The sequence below is a fragment of the Bombus pyrosoma genome, linkage group LG9 (assembly GCF_014825855.1).
Source record: "Bombus pyrosoma isolate SC7728 linkage group LG9, ASM1482585v1, whole genome shotgun sequence".
Classification (NCBI taxonomy): domain Eukaryota; kingdom Metazoa; phylum Arthropoda; class Insecta; order Hymenoptera; family Apidae; genus Bombus; species Bombus pyrosoma.
The window spans coordinates 13,715,734-13,732,005 of record NC_057778.1 but is presented as its reverse complement, the minus strand read 5'-3'; the positions used below and the strand labels follow the sequence as shown (position 1 = coordinate 13,732,005).

At 31.5% G+C, this 16,272-nt stretch overlaps 3 protein-coding genes and 1 long non-coding RNA gene across 7 annotated transcripts; 3 read left to right on the top strand and 1 right to left on the bottom strand.

Annotated features, from left to right (window-relative positions):
• Positions 1-99: 99 nt before the first annotated feature.
• LOC122570556 (F-box only protein 32) lies at positions 100-6,637 on the top strand. The gene is made up of 7 exons (XM_043733047.1): positions 100-554; positions 3,023-3,069; positions 3,272-3,321; positions 3,736-3,922; positions 4,000-4,175; positions 4,242-4,492; positions 4,625-6,637. Exons 1-7 carry the CDS (start codon positions 433-435, stop codon positions 4,821-4,823), a joined length of 1,032 nt encoding a protein of 343 aa, XP_043588982.1. The 5' UTR covers positions 100-432; the 3' UTR covers positions 4,824-6,637.
• On the bottom strand, positions 949-2,447 carry LOC122570570. Its single transcript, XR_006317847.1, has 2 exons — positions 1,306-2,447; positions 949-1,163 (listed from the first exon to the last, which is right to left on the bottom strand). It is a non-coding gene; the product is annotated as an uncharacterized LOC122570570 (long non-coding RNA).
• Positions 6,638-7,338: 701 nt separating the features above from the next.
• LOC122571141 (histone deacetylase HDAC1) lies at positions 7,339-12,193 on the top strand. Its single transcript, XM_043734515.1, has 9 exons — positions 7,339-7,491; positions 8,462-8,574; positions 8,737-8,854; positions 8,948-9,321; positions 9,402-9,549; positions 9,637-9,922; positions 10,009-10,237; positions 10,367-10,457; positions 10,539-12,193. The coding sequence occupies exons 1-9, from the start codon at positions 7,443-7,445 to the stop codon at positions 10,607-10,609; spliced, it is 1,479 nt and encodes a 492-aa protein (XP_043590450.1). The 5' UTR covers positions 7,339-7,442; the 3' UTR covers positions 10,610-12,193.
• An 86-nt stretch (positions 12,194-12,279) lies between these two features.
• Positions 12,280-16,231, top strand: LOC122571138 (putative sodium-coupled neutral amino acid transporter 10). 4 transcript variants are annotated; one of them, XM_043734500.1, is made up of 7 exons: positions 12,281-12,474; positions 13,003-13,175; positions 13,257-13,527; positions 13,595-13,731; positions 13,807-14,034; positions 14,116-14,323; positions 14,446-16,231. In XM_043734500.1, the coding sequence occupies exons 3-7, from the start codon at positions 13,272-13,274 to the stop codon at positions 15,954-15,956; spliced, it is 2,340 nt and encodes a 779-aa protein (XP_043590435.1). In that variant the 5' UTR covers positions 12,281-12,474; positions 13,003-13,175; positions 13,257-13,271; the 3' UTR covers positions 15,957-16,231. The 4 variants fall into 4 exon arrangements, with proteins under 4 accessions (XP_043590433.1, XP_043590435.1, XP_043590434.1 ...); XM_043734499.1 differs by having other exon boundaries at positions 12,281-12,743; XM_043734501.1 differs by having other exon boundaries at positions 12,291-12,413.
• Positions 16,232-16,272: the final 41 nt, after the last annotated feature.

Below are 16,272 nucleotides of genomic sequence, written 5' to 3'. Positions count from 1 at the left end.
AAAAATAACCAATCGATATATTACTTGTAACTAATAAAAGTAACCGAGAGAAAGAAAATAAATCGAACGAGATGACAAATCGAAATGAATAACGTGTGAATGTCGAACTTCTTCAAGACAAAATTGCGCATGCGTAACATATACATTTTAAAATGGCCGAACGTGTGGTTCAGAGTTGTTCAGAGTGCACTGGTTTGTCACGTCAGTTGCACAGCTGATACCAAAGTGACGTCAGTAAAACAAAGCCATGCGCGGTCGATCGCAGCCGCGAAGTAAACCGAGCAGACCGAACTGTCTTGTGAGCAAACATTGAGCGTCCGTGGTCCAGTGAGGTGCGTTCCTTAATATATTTGATCGTTAGTCGAAGGATCGCTCGTGGTTTGCACACGTAAGCAGAGCAAGCATCTCGTGCAATTATATATCTTGCGAACGATGCCATTCATATCGAAGGATTGGCGCAGTCCTGGCGAAGAATGGGTAAAAACTGTCGAAGGTTGGGAAAAGAAGAAAATCCTCGAATGCGCCAACAATAAAACACTTTCTCTTTTACTTCGGTGAGTACTGCCATCACTGATTCTTATCCTTTCCCTTTTGTTTTTTTTTCATTCTCGCTGAGAATATATTTTTTCTTTGCAAATAATACCGAAGAAACACAACCAATCGTTTCTATCCGAATCTTCCATCTGTCTCACAGCTGTTACATCGATCGAATGACAGTTCTCAGTTTGTTTACTCTTGCAAACTTGACATACACTAGTAGTTATGTGTCTATTGTTAAATAGCTACCAAAATCAAGTTAATGTGAATGGAATTAATAAATAATAGAATGAGATACCACGCGAAAATAGAATTTTCCCATTTTTCAAGAAATGCCTATATATTATACTGAATATTAGTTATCGCACGCGCTTTTTTAGTTATGGAGTTACAATCCTTAACTTTTAAACATTATTTTATGATACGATTTATTCCTGTTTAATACATATCGTTTTCGATCTGCGCATCACATTGTTATCGCGATTTCCATTAATTCAATGTTTCATAAGTACCCTTCCTTGACTTGTTAGAGAAGTTTCTATCTTGTCTTATTCATTTTATATCGGTATAAACACAAGTCCAAAAATAGCCTGTCCATGTTGTTCTTCATGCATTCTTGGTTCATTCTAAAACAGCACGATTTTCTTTGCAGAAGAAAGCGAAAAAAATACTTTACAATATATATGTAATTTCGAGCGTATCTTTTTATTATGTCTTGTCATTTTTTACAATGATAAAGGATTGAATTTTCTACTTAATAATACGTACTCCTTATTCCTTATTCACTATATTGCATACGCAGAAATGCGCGTGCGTGTGTACGTGTGTGTGTCTAACCGTTGTAGTGCATAGTGCACGCTCTGAACGTCTTCCCTCTTTGCTTGCCGTATGTACGTATATACTTCGTACGATACGATGAGTTTGGACTTGGACGCGTTCTCGCGTTCATACTGGAACTAAGCACTGGTGTCGCGAGACCGTGAAAGCTTATGGCAAAGCGTACAACAAAGAAAGAGAAAGAGAGAGAGAAAGCTGCATCGTGCATAGTCACGCTTTCGCGCGCTTCACAAAAAAAGAAAATAATTCTCTTTTTTCGTATAAAATCTTGGTTTTCTGCCACAAAATATGTCCGTTATCAAATACGTTGCCTTGATGAAGTTTTATGCAGTCCAGTGTAAAGCATAGCAGAAAAACTATTATTTGCTTTACGAAATTTGTCGAACGTTGAGACAGTATTTAAGTAGTTATCTTATCCTTGGATAAGAAAATTCCCGAAATAGCAGAAAGAAAATCGTGCTTTCGTTCATGCATGTATTTGAAATAGATCATAACCTAGCTAATACGATCTGTATCAATTCTGTAAATCTTTTTCATCACCATGCTGTTCTGATACATTCAATTCGCGGCAGTGTAATACTTTTTAACAAACAGCACGATGTAAATTATTTTATCTTCGATTTTCCATAGTTTCGTGTATTTTTCACTAGCATATACCTAGTGAACAGTTCGTTTATACGATAATAGGCCATGTATTAAGGCGTGGATTTTTAGAAAGCATTGGAACAGCTACGTAAAGATCGCGAACGCATAAATGTACCTGAGTATGTGTCTAGACAGAATGGTGAGATTCGAAATTTTAGATATTCTTCTACAATATGTAATGTGCAACAAGCAACAGCACAAGTAATATTTATTGTATACAGGCGTAGTACTTAGTTACTACGCGATTCGTTTCACGCGCGAATGGAGCATTACCAACAGTTATATAATGTTACGGATTATTGGCGCGGGGTTTCTCTCCCCGCGACGCGTAAGCACATTACTGCAAGGTCTCCCTCGATGATCATGTATCGTCGCGAATCGACAACTGGATCATTTCACCCGTCTCGCTCGTTTCAAGATAAGGACCTATGTATTTATATTACGAATCTTTAAAAGAAAATTTCTTGCTCGAGTTCCAATAGCATCTTTCGCATCAGACGATAGTTTGGCTAAAAAGTTGCTCGCCCTGGGAACAATATAAATCGTTTTTACCGATTTTCATTTTGTGATGATCATTATGTATAGATAATTTGTATATCATAAAGTTTGAAAAAGCACGTTGCGTTTTGACTTGAAAAATCAACCAAATGGAAAAAAACACGAGAAAGAAATTAATGAAATAGATTTTGAACGAAGAAAGTCGCATTTTTTCCACAGAAGTCTGATAAATGTATCCGTTAATTTCGCATTTTTTTTCAGTGGCTAGTATTGAACGAATTTAAAAGATATTTAAATGGTAAACGGTATTTTAACACGTATCTTTTGCATCTGTAAAACGACAGATCGTTACAAACTTGTTATGCGTTTGTGCTTACATGACATGAATACATAAGTATACATACTCAATGTACATATATTGAATTCGCGAGAATCGCGTTTACGAATTGTCGAGTAATTTTAGTGTAAGGAGCAGAATTATATTAATGGTTCGTCTTTTTTGCAGCGGCGATAAGGATGTGCTCGACAAAAAGGAGAAGGATAAAAAGAAAGGTGAGCGGAATATTTGTAGAAGCTATCGAAGCTATCGATTCGTACTTTTTCGATATGTATATATTCCCTTTTTTAGCGCGTTTCATGCGCTATCAAAAACGGCTGAAAGTAGAACGTTACTTGATTGTCGATTGGAAGGCAAAGTATATGATCGTCCTTTGAATCTTTCTTCGGTTAATTCTTCTTTTTCACGTAATTTTAGAAAACGCCGTCCAGCCGCATTGCCGCATCACGCTGAAATGCACTCGTGAGGTGAGTGACTTGTTCCATCCATGCTTATATTTAACCTTAGCCTCGTGAAAGAGGAGAGAAATGGGATTTGGTCGTTAAGGTTAAGAAAGAAAGAATCGAAGGAAAAGAGGAAAAGGAAGGAAAGGAAAGAAAAAGAGAAATGGGAAGAGAAGAAGAAAAAGAAAGAGGAAGAGAAAAAGAATAAGAGAGAAGAGATATGAAATGAAAGAAAAAAATAAAAGGATAAAGGTAGCAACGAAACGAAAAGAACGGGAAAGTAAAAGAAGAACGATTGTACTCTTCTTCCATTCGATTCCAAACGGTATATTGTTAGGGTTGAATCGCGAACATGGGCTAGGGTACGCGCACATTTAAATAAGATTAAACGAAGGAAAAAGAAACGATCGCGACTGTGCGTTCTATTTAAATTCGTAGATCGCTGGTTTCAACGGTTTAAGCGATGCGCTGAAAAGCTTGGACTTTTTATCAGCGGTGCACGATTGCCGACGTTTTAATTACATCGTGCAACTTTTGGATCTTCTGGTCAGTCACAGGATGGGCGGTCTTAGTGGATGCGCTCAACGAGTTCTCTTCAATATGTTGGAAGAAGTCGCATTGGAAGGTAAAGATTTAAGCTACTAAATTGATCGCGATCACATTAACTCTCTTATACCTCTGTTCTTACGATATGTTCGGCAGTATCATTATCGCAGCAACAAACCGGAAAACTTCGTCGGTTGATCGAAAGAGTTCGGGCTTTCAGCGCGGGTTGTTGTTGGGGCGGTAGACCTTTGGGTTCTGTAGTTTTATGGGAGAAACACAAAGCCGCTCTAGAAAGAATATTGCAAATTGCTTCGTCCATCACTATAACTCAGGTAGAAAAGCGTAACTAGGGCAAAGAGAGACGAGACATTCGTTTGATCATTATTGCTGTTTCTTAGCCGGACGAGGAACAGCAGCCGCAATGGTCGGATTTGCCAGCGGAATGCCGCCGGGAGGTTCTCCTTCGACTCAGTGATCCACGAGACATTGAAGCGTCCTCGGAGGCTTGCGAACATCTAGCTGTTCTAGCACAGGAACAGAGAATCTGGCGGGAGCTTGCCCAGTATCACTTCACGCCTCAACAAATAGCCTCCACTAGACAACATAATCCTGGAAAAGACTGGAAGACTATTTTTACTATCGCACGAAGGTACATCGTACATATAGATACTATTACATTTCTTAAATAATACAAATATTCATTTGGTATTCTTATGCTTAATCCGTTACCACCTATGTCTTGTTGTTCGCAAAATCAATGGACTTATTATGTTACATATAGGTCGTTTGGTCTGCGAGAAGAATATGCAGAGATAATACAGTTGTGCCGCAATTGCCGCTGCCTGTTTTGGCGGTCGCTCGGACATCCCTGTATCGCCGATCAAGATCCAGCCTTTCAGGAGAAACTAGCGGATGTCGATCGAGCATCTCTTCATGTTCCGATTCCTCCGCAGACCTTTCTCAAATTCTTTTCCCTATGAAACAAACAGGCAGATAGAGAAGAGGAAACAAGGGATCTACGCATCTATTTTTCTAGCCTTCTTTGGCAAAGGAATAAACGATCAGAAAGGTATACGCGCATTGCGTAACAACCTTCGATGCCCTTCGTTTTCTTGTTTTCGCCTTGTCTTGACCCCGATGAATGCGTTCAGAAATGCGCTGCTTAAATCTCCCGATCACCAACCCCTAAATTTTCGACTCCTTTCGATCTCGATGGTTCCGACTTACTTCGATCAGTTCTTTCGAAAACATCGACATAATAACAATAGTAATAATAATAAGAAGAAGAAAGAGAAAATATCGTAACCATCTCGTTCTCTCTTTGATATCTCATATCGTTACCTGACGAATGTTATCATATGCTTTTCGATTTTTCCGACGCCAAACAAAATGAACGAAGTGTAATAACATGGCACAAATTCGTGTGTATTGTGAATCGTAGAATTAGCTGTGTGTGTTCGTTCTTTATCTACTTGTAATCGTACAACACTATGACACTCACTACCCTTCTCAAAATGGAAAAAAATTCTTCATTCGACTTTTAAAGAAAAGTTGAAGCAAAATAAAAATTTTGTGTCAACTTTATTTTGAGTCAACGAATATTTTATGTTTATCCATCGAAGCGTCTTTACATAAATTACGTTGATTAAGTGTAACGAACATTGATCTTGTTGCAAAATTTCTGTGAAAGACACATAATCATCAGCGATGGTACTACATACTTATTCAAACGTTACTTATTGAGAACGTATTTATGATATATGTATGTGTGGAATTTATTTTGGAACCGTATTGTTTATTGCAACGAAGTTAAATATGTTACTGTTCCCTATAGTTTTATCGATATTTCTCTCATCCATTTAAATCAATATTTATTTTTTAATTACTTTTGTAATATTACTTATTACCAATTTTGCGTCTATTTTGTACACTTACATATTTTATATAGCTTTTTTTGTTTTGTATATCAGCATCATCGTCATTACAATCGTCATAACCATCGTAGAATAAAGAAATGTCAAATTATTTTATACATAATGTCGTCCCTTGACGCTAACTTTCAGTGGAAAATATTAATCTTTACATTTGTTATTTTCTGCGAACATTTCTCTTAAATGGGTTGCTTTAATATAATAGGTTTTATTCTTAAAATGAAATATAATAATAGAGATACGTTGTAAATTTATCTTGAATTGATACTTTTTTTCCTCTTGAAGAAAGGAGAAGGGGGTCTATATGCTCGTTGTAACGAATACAAATATTTCCATTAGTTACAATTAGTATGCATTTATTACACACATGTTCATTTAACTGTAATATTGCCGAATGTTTAAGCGCTTCACGACTATATAGATATTAAAATTGATTAAGCGATTCATTTGGAATGCTGAAATCTATACTGCCAAAATCAATACTGCTGCATTTATCCATATCAATGCATTTCTTGGTACAGTTCCCTTAAGTACTATATACACAATTAATTTCCTTTTTTGATATGTTGCTTCTCTTTACTTAATACAATTGCATTGCAATCAATCAATGTATGTATGTATATCTTCCCGAGGTAGTTGTATCGTAAAATATGTATACATTCTTTGACAAGTAAGAATACTAAAAATACAGCATGAAAGCTGTGCTTATCAATCCAATATTTTATCAAATTGTTGTTATAACTTTTAAAATTTTCTTTATCGATTTCTGTAATTTTTTTTATACCGACGCAACATTTTTTTTACGTAAAGGATGTAAAGCAATGTTGTGCCAGATGCTCCAAAATAAAAAATTTATTTCTGTATATATATGTGTTAAATTTGTTTATATACGAATGTACATATATATGTACGTTCATATCGCGTATATACATAAAATATATTTAATCATATATATAGATAAAAAATTTGGTATTTCATTTCTTCTTAAATTTATTTTATTAATTATATAAGTAAATTATAAGAAAATTATAAATTATATACGATATATAAATTATATAAATTATATAAGAAAGTTATACATAAAATATATTTAATCATATATATAGATAAAAAATTTGATATTTCATTTCTTCTTAAATTTATTTTATTAATTATATAAGTAAATTATAAGAAAAGTAATTATAATCTACTTCGTGATGCTGCTCTTTTTTCCTAAAATAAAATAAAGAAGTCCTAGAGTTATACATATAATTACTTGCATTTCAATATACGACACTTAAGTTTACACATGTTATACTTATATATAGACAAACATATGAATCTTATTTACATATGCGTATATATGCAGTGGCGATTTTTCATTTTTGCTATATTGGTAGAAGTGTAAGTATATAAATTTAGTTATTTAGTGAACTGAGTTTTAATAATTCTAGAATAATTTAAACAACAATGTATCTATTCTCAACTTCATTCGTTTTATGGTTAAGTTCATTTTTTGATGAAAACGCCACCTATACAACAAATTTAAAAGCTAAGTACAGAATATTGCGCACGCCTAATTCAGAGGTTTAGTGACGCTGTGTCCTGTCGGTGGGTAACGCGACGCTCCACGCTTCACGTTTAATTCATATCGTGTATTTTACAATTAAGGAGAAAAAATCGGTTAAGATGACGACGTTACCACATAGCAAGAAGCGTGTCTGCTACTACTATGATAGTGAGTAAAAAAGTTAAAAAAATGTTGATATACTTAATATCCCGCGAAAATATCGTACATGCATAGAGAGATTGTCAAAATGTGTTTGTGCTATCCGCGCTTGTATCGTCTATCATGCATTTATTTCACATTTACTTACTTTTTCTAACGCGCTTCTTATTTTAACATATTTATTTAATCATTGAGAAAACGTATTTCTTATACAATGTTCGCTTTTTGTTATCTTTCCTACGATTGCTTCCACGGTTTCAGACGCGTTAAGGCGAAAGATTCATGGCTATTACTCCATGTTACCTTACTCCAACCAAGAAAGAGCGTCCGCTTTTCACGATCCGTACAATCATTCAATTATCATTTGATAATATACTTTCATGTTATATTATATATATATATCTTTTTTCTTTTTCTCTTTCTAAATTATTTTTTAATTATTTTCTAATATTAACGTTTCAATTCAATAACAATCATTAAATTTTAATAATATATAGCCAATATAAGAGGATAGGAATTATAAATATTATTAATATCATAATTATCTTTTATATCTATATATTGGTTATATTCTCTATATTTATTTCACATATTATTGTTAATACTTTTTACGTGAGAATGTTAATTTTCCAAAGAAACAGATTAATTGAAGGTTATAATTTAAGAATATTTCGAAAAAATATTAGCACTTTTGCAGTCGTATAAAATTATAGACCTGCTTAATACTTTTATTAAATTTGAGGAAGATAATACAGTTTGAGTCGAGTAGATAAACGGTAATACCTTCTCCGTGCAAATTACGTGAAAGATTCTCAAGTGTACCTCGGTTGCCTGTATCAGAGGAAACGATATATATGTATGCACATGTAAAATCAAAACTATCTTAAGTTAATAAAATTGTTGCAAATATTTAACATAATTCTTTTCCTGAAACTTATATCAAACATTAAAATAAATAAAGAAGTAAATTATATTTTAGGTGATATTGGAAATTATTATTATGGACAAGGACATCCTATGAAGCCACATCGTATAAGGATGACACATAATTTACTTTTGAATTATGGTCTTTATAGGAAGATGGAAATATATGTAAGAATTATTCATTGAATGATATTCTTTTTTTTATAATTTTCAATATTTATATATTTGCTAATTTATAAAAATGTACAAAAATACAAATATTATGTTGTTCTTTTCTTTTTCTTTAATATCTTTCTATTTCTTTAATTTTATTCTCTTTCTCTCGTTTAGCGTCCACATAAAGCTACAGCAGATGAAATGACAAAATTCCATAGTGATGACTATATTAGGTTTTTGAGATCCATAAGACCTGATAACATGTCAGAGTATAACAAACAAATGCAACGATGTAAGATTATAGATCTAATATTTATACGTTCAATGAATATATGAATTATGTTTGATAATTGTGATTACATTTAATATTTCCTTTTTCCTTTAGTTAATGTAGGAGAAGATTGCCCTGTCTTTGACGGTTTATATGAATTTTGTCAATTATCAGCTGGAGGTTCTGTAGCTGCTGCTGTGAAACTTAACAAACAGGCTTCAGAAATTTGCATAAATTGGGGTGGTGGTTTGCATCATGCCAAAAAAAGTGAAGCGTCTGGATTTTGTTATGTAAATGACATTGTATTAGGAATACTGGAATTGCTCAAATATCATCAAAGAGTATTATATATTGATATTGATGTTCATCATGGAGATGGTGTAGAAGAAGCTTTTTATACCACCGATAGAGTTATGACGGTTTCCTTTCATAAATATGGTGAATATTTTCCTGGTACTGGCGATCTGCGTGATATTGGTGCTGGAAAGGTAAAAACTTTGTTAACAGTATACGTTTGATATGTTTCTATTTTTGAATTTTATATTAATTTGAAACCTTGTTTTCACAGGGAAAGTATTATGCAGTCAATATACCACTAAGAGATGGTATGGATGACGAAAGCTATGAATCAATATTTGTACCTATTATTTCTAAAGTGATGGAAACTTTCCAGCCTTCTGCTGTGGTCCTACAATGTGGTGCTGATTCATTAACTGGTATACATAAATATCATTTAGTAAAATCAAATGAAGGAAATAAAATAAAAATTAAATTAAATTTAAAAATTAAAATGTTATTTGTAGGAGACCGGTTAGGCTGTTTTAATTTAACAGTGAGAGGTCATGGGAAATGTGTTGAATTTGTAAAAAAATATAATCTACCCTTCTTAATGGTTGGTGGTGGTGGATATACAATTAGAAATGTATCTAGATGTTGGACATATGAAACTTCGGTCGCTCTTGGTTCTGAAATTGCAAATGAGTTACCCTATAATGATTATTTTGAATATTTTGGTCCTGATTTTAAGCTGCACATTAGTCCTTCAAACATGGCAAATCAAAATACTCCTGAATATCTTGAGAAAATTAAGTATGTTTTATCTCAAGGATAATAATTGACCACTTCTTTTCCTTTTTTTATTGTAGTTAATTCCATATATTCTATATTTTCTACAGAACCAGACTATTTGAAAATTTAAGAATGTTGCCGCATGCCCCAGGTGTGCAGGTTCAACCAATTCCAGAAGATGGTGCAGTCATTGAAGATTCAGAGGCTGAGGAAAAGGTAAATCCAGATGAAAGATTACCACAACGAGATTTAGATAAAAGAATACAACACGAAAATGAATATAGCGACAGTGAGGATGAAGGTGAAGGGGGACGAAGAGATAATAGGTCATTTAAGGTAACATCCATTATTATTCGTAAATATAGATATTTTATTATTTCACATTTTCGTTTCACCTCGCACGTGTAATGTTTCATTTGTATTAAATATTTTTGTATTTAAGTCACCATTCTTTTTATTTAATAGGGTTCCAGGAAACGACCACGTCTAGAAAAAGGACAAGAAGGTATAGAAAGTGATCTAAAAAAAGAAGAGGATATAAAATCGGAACCAAAAGGTATGTAATTTTAATATTTTTGTATATTTTTGATGTACTTTTGTTTTTACTTTTATCATAATAAAAAAAAATATTTTATAGAAAATGAAAAAGATGAAAAAACGAATGTCACAAATGAGGAAACGAAGAAAGATGGTGGGTCGAATCCCTGATAAATGGTATTTATTTCCGAAAAGAAATTGAAAAAAGTTCTTATTTAAATTAATCATAAATCAGTATAGATAAATTAAGTAGATAAACGTGTAGTGCATAATAGATGCCTGTTGCCTTGAACTGAACATACCATTGTAAACAATATGATTTTTTTTATTCTTTGATTCAAAATCATATAAATACTTCAATAGAATATATATATATATGCACACACACACATACATATATCTTTATTAAATTCGAGGCAAGAGACATTATTATCACTTATATACATCTACGAGCATACAATTGACATGATAGACGCTCAGTAATTTTAGTTGTTATCTCATTAAATTTATAAGCATTAGCCGAAATTCTCAAAGTTATAAGCCATTAAGCAATCAGTTCTTGAAATATTTTTTAAATCGTGCGATGAACGATATCTTGAGTAATCGGTCAGTCTTATGATCTGATTAAAGCCTTCATGTTCACTTATTGTTAGAATCAGTACATGTAACTAGTCAAATAAGACAAATGGATATCTTAAATGTACAAAGAAAATTAAATTTTTTATAAAAGTTGAAATTTTCACTAAGATCAGAAGATATAGGCAGCTTATCAAGATATCTAATTTTTGTAATTGACACATTTCGATAAATTGAAAGTTTAAAAGTATACAAATCATCATAATATGTTTTGGATGAATACGTTTCTTTGTCTTCTTATCCATTACTCGCAGCATGATCATCATTAAATAATTTAATGTGTAATTTTTATAATTGAAAGGGAATGAGATTGTGTACAACGGGCTAGTATTATGGACTAACAAATTTTTTACTTCCTATTCTCTCTTGTACATACAAATCCGATTTAAACAATGTCCTACATGCAATACTATACATATAATAATGACATAATGATATTCCTTTTGATATGTAAAATATTTTATTTTATATGTGAAAAATTAAAGTCAGCGAAAAAGAAAGTATGAAAAGAATAGAACAGTCAATGAACGCATTGAATTCGAACAGAATTGTAGAATCTTAAATTAAGAAGAAATAATACTAAAAATTAAACATTTGTGACTAAGTCGACTTCTGTCTATATGTCGAGGCTGCAAAAGCACTCTCGTTCAAAGGAAAAAGATAGGAAAAGAAGGGAAGCGTCATACTAGCATAAATGTTAAAATTATTACCTTTCAACCATGTTAATTTCACATTTGCACGAGAGTATAAATGCATTAATTTTGTATACGTAAAGTGAAATTCTTTGCGACTCGAAAATTCTTGCAAAGATGGATTAGATTCGACTAGTTGCATGATGTCAGATAAATGATCGAAAAAAAAATAAGTCGATTGATCTAGTTGTAATTAAACGCATACTATTATTGTAATTAAACACATACCTTTACTGTAATTAATTATTTACAACACAAAGATAAATTCGATATAATATTTGCGTACATCTAAGTCGATTAATTAAGATAGATGAAGTATAATATAAGTATATATGTATAAAGTTATAAGCTATATACTATATCAGAATACGAATAACAAATGTTTTTAAATATTTATAATAAAAAATAAAGAAATCTATTGTGCGTATTGCTGAAATTACTTTTCCGTGTGCTAGACACAGATTAATAGAGCATGCTTAATAGAATTTGTCGAGTCAAAATGGTGGTAGTTTTGAGTGGTCAACAGAACGCCCGGTGGTATTTTCCAACTGTCACTATAAAAAATTGTGTTTTATCAAAAGCGTGACCTTCGTATCACGATTTTGATACGTCCAACATGATAATAAATTACATTATTTGTTTTACATGTAATACTGTTGGTTATATATTGCTGGTTAACGGAATGATAAATCTAACCTCATAATCAGGGTATTTTATATTTTAAAAGCATTTGAAAAGAATGCGTGAATAATTATTATTTTTACGCATTATAGAGTCTTTGAATATCCATTAAATATTATAACATTTCTATTTGCTGAAAATATTGATTTGAAAAAGAAAAGTTTAATGCTAGACAAAACATAGATTCTGACTAAGGATATAGAAACTGCGTGTAGATTTACTAAAAAAATATAAAAACCACCAAAATGATTTCTCAAATGCCACATGTTATGACTCTTGCAAACAGCATCATTGGAGTAAGCGTTCTTGCAATGCCATTTTGTTTCAAGCAATGCGGTATTGTTTTAGCTATTGTAGTCTTGATATTGAGTAGTACTTTGTCTAGACTTGCTTGTCATTTTCTTATTAAATCAGCTGTGATGTCTAGAAGACGAAATTTTGAACTTTTGGCTTTCCATGCGTTTGGTCATATGGGCAAATTTTTAGTGGAATTATTTATCATTGGTTTTCTTGTGGGAACATGTATTGCTTTCTTTGTTATTATGGGTGATTTAGGACCGCAAATTGTGAGAAAAGTGATAGATAAGAAACCAGAGGATATTAGGACTAGTTTACTTATAACAACAAGCATTTTCATAGTTTTACCCTTGGGATTGCTTAGGAATATTGACAGTTTGTCTACTCTTTGTACTGCTACCATTATCTTTTACCTTTGTCTTGTATTAAAGGTAAATAATTTTCAATTGACATTATTTGTTATAAAAACAATTCAATGTTAATTTATTACATTTTTTTTATCTTTTTCATAGATAATAACAGAATCTATGCAGCATATTTTTGCTGGAGATTGGTATGAACATGTATATTATTGGAGACCATCTGGTATACTTCAATGCATACCTATCTTTTCTATGGCTTTATTTTGTCAAACCCAACTATTTGAAATCTATGAAACTATACCAAATGTATCTTTAGAGAAAATGAATGAAGTTGTACGAGGTGCATTAAATATATGTACTATTGTATATCTTTGTGTTGGATTCTTTGGTTATATTGCATTTTGCACACAGCCATTTACAGGTATTTGTTGTTTTAAGTTAAACATCTTTTCTTCATATATCTTACTTATCCATTATTAAATTTACAGGCAACATATTAATGAGCTTTGAACCCAGTTTGTCATCTGAAATGATTAAAATGGGATTCGTGTTTTCAATTGCATTTAGTTTTCCTCTAGTCATATTTCCATGCCGTGCAAGTCTAAACTCTCTCTTATTTCGCAGGGTTTGTATTAATTATAGCAGTATATTATAATAATGAGGTAGTAAATTTAAATGTTTCATATATAACTTCTTGCAGGTGTATGCTCATGAAACCTCTATAAATTATTTGCCAGAAACAAGATTTAGATGCCTTACTATCATAATTGTAGCTGTTTCTCTGATAACTGGCATTCTAATACCAAATATTGAATTTGTTCTTGGTTTAGTAGGATCTACCATTGGTGTAATGATTTGCTTGATATTTCCAGCAATATTCTTCATATCTATTAGTAGCAAACATACTAATGAGAGATTATTAGCTCAAGTGAGATGATTAAGCAAATACAAAAATTATATTATTTTCTAATTATTTCTCTTTAATATTTTCTTGTCGATGTATTTCTAGGTAATCATGTTTGTTGGTATCTGTATTATGATTCTGAGCACATATGCAAATTTGTATGCATTAGAAGAATCTACTAATATAAAGATATTAACACCAACAAACAATCCTGCTAATCAAATAAATAGTATACCATTAAACTTAAATAAGGATAATATTAATGCAATAGCAAATGTTCCTAATAATCCTGAAATTCTTCCAAATATTAAGGGTACTATATAGTTATTATTAGTTTAAAATTGAAATATATAATGATATCAGTAACAATAGTAATGACAGTGCTGATAGTAGTAGCAATAATATTGTGATAATAATTACATTAATAATTTTCAGAGGAAATGAGTCAGTTATCAGACTTAAATGTTCCTGAGAATTCTTTAAATCTGCAAGCAAATGATATGCGACAAGAACCGCCAATACCAGTTGAACGTATTGTTATTACAGAAAAGTCAATAGTAGAAACACAAAAGTCTATTGACAATATATTAGTTACTTTTGCTCCGGTTATTAAAAAAATAGTTGATCAAATAAAAACGGTAGATACAGATTTTCATAAAGAATCAAACAATTTAATTAAAAATGATATTATAATAACAACAGAAGTTGCCACTGAAGATAAGGAAGAAGTTAATCTCATGAAGAAGAAAGAAAGTTTTATAGATAAAAGAAAACACTATAATCTTATAAATTCTGATGCAATTAAAAAAGAAGATTCAGAACTAGCTGCTTACGCAGAGGCTGCCAATATGTTAGTTGCAGAAAGACATGAAAAACTTAGAAAAACTTTAGAAAAACACAAACAAGAACAACTGCAAATGATAGAAGAACAGAAAGAAATATTAAAAGATCTTAAAGAACAACAACAAGAAATTGAGAGGCCGAAGCAAAAAGATACAGAGAAACATAAAAAAGGCAAAGATGGTTTAAAGGTTCTTAGTGGAAAATCTGTCATACAAGCAAAAATGAATTCTACAATCATAAATAATAATAACGAAAATGAATCCTCCAAAAACCAAAGGGAAAATATCAATGACAAAACTTTTAAGTCAGCTCTTTCTAACAATGAAAATATGAATAAAAAGCAAAATATTCAATTGGATACATACCAAATGCTATTTGACAATAAGTTAAATAATAAGAAGCTTAAGGAAGTAGGAATGAGTCCTAACAATTCAAAAAAATTACTTAAAGGACCTATCTTGAATGCTTTGACAAAACGAGTATTACAAAGATCTATTTCCATTGATGACTTAAGACTAAATAATAGTGAAACTGACTATAATAAAAATAATTTTAGCAATATAATTTCTAATTTACAAGAAAAGTCAAATTCAAAGTTAGAAAAATTACAGCATCAATATTCCTTACCAATCGCATTAAAAATGCGAAATCAAACAAATGTAGAGAATTCTTTAGAAGAACGTAAGTCCGAGGGAACCGTTCAACTACTTCGTAGAGATATTTTAGAGAATCATGAACGCGAAAAGCGAGAAATTAATATAAGAATAGAAGAAACTAATACCAAAGTCACAAGTGATATCTCAAATAAATCTGAATATCTAATAAAAAATTTCACCGCTAAGGATAATCGCAAAGAATGTTTTGAAGGAAATGAAAAAGTTGAGAGAAATTTAATAAATAAATTAAAGAACAAAACAAGCCAGAACTCTTCCAAAAATGATACAGCTGAAACATCATTGATTAAAACTAATATATATTTGTCAGAACAAGGATTTGGAAACGCAGTTTCAATCGATTCAAACATTCCTATAAGAGGAGAATATGTTAAATTGAAACAGAGGGATTTAAAATTCGTGAATATCGGTGAAGATTATAATATCTAAATTTTTGGAGACCTGATTAGATATAATTCGTATGATATGAAGTATACAGCAGAATTTAATTTTTTTGATACTAATTAGCAGTTAGCACAATCTTACTTTGTTATTCCATTTTGTTCTATTCATAAAGTACATATTCAAAACAGATGAAACGGATAATTTCAATATTGCTAAATATTATTTATATTATACAGCCACATTGCATATTATTGTACATATCATTATTCTCCTATGTAATCAGTGAATAATTGAAATTACAAATATATTTTTACATTGAATCACGTGATATTTTCCACTTATATTAACATTAATTACTTCC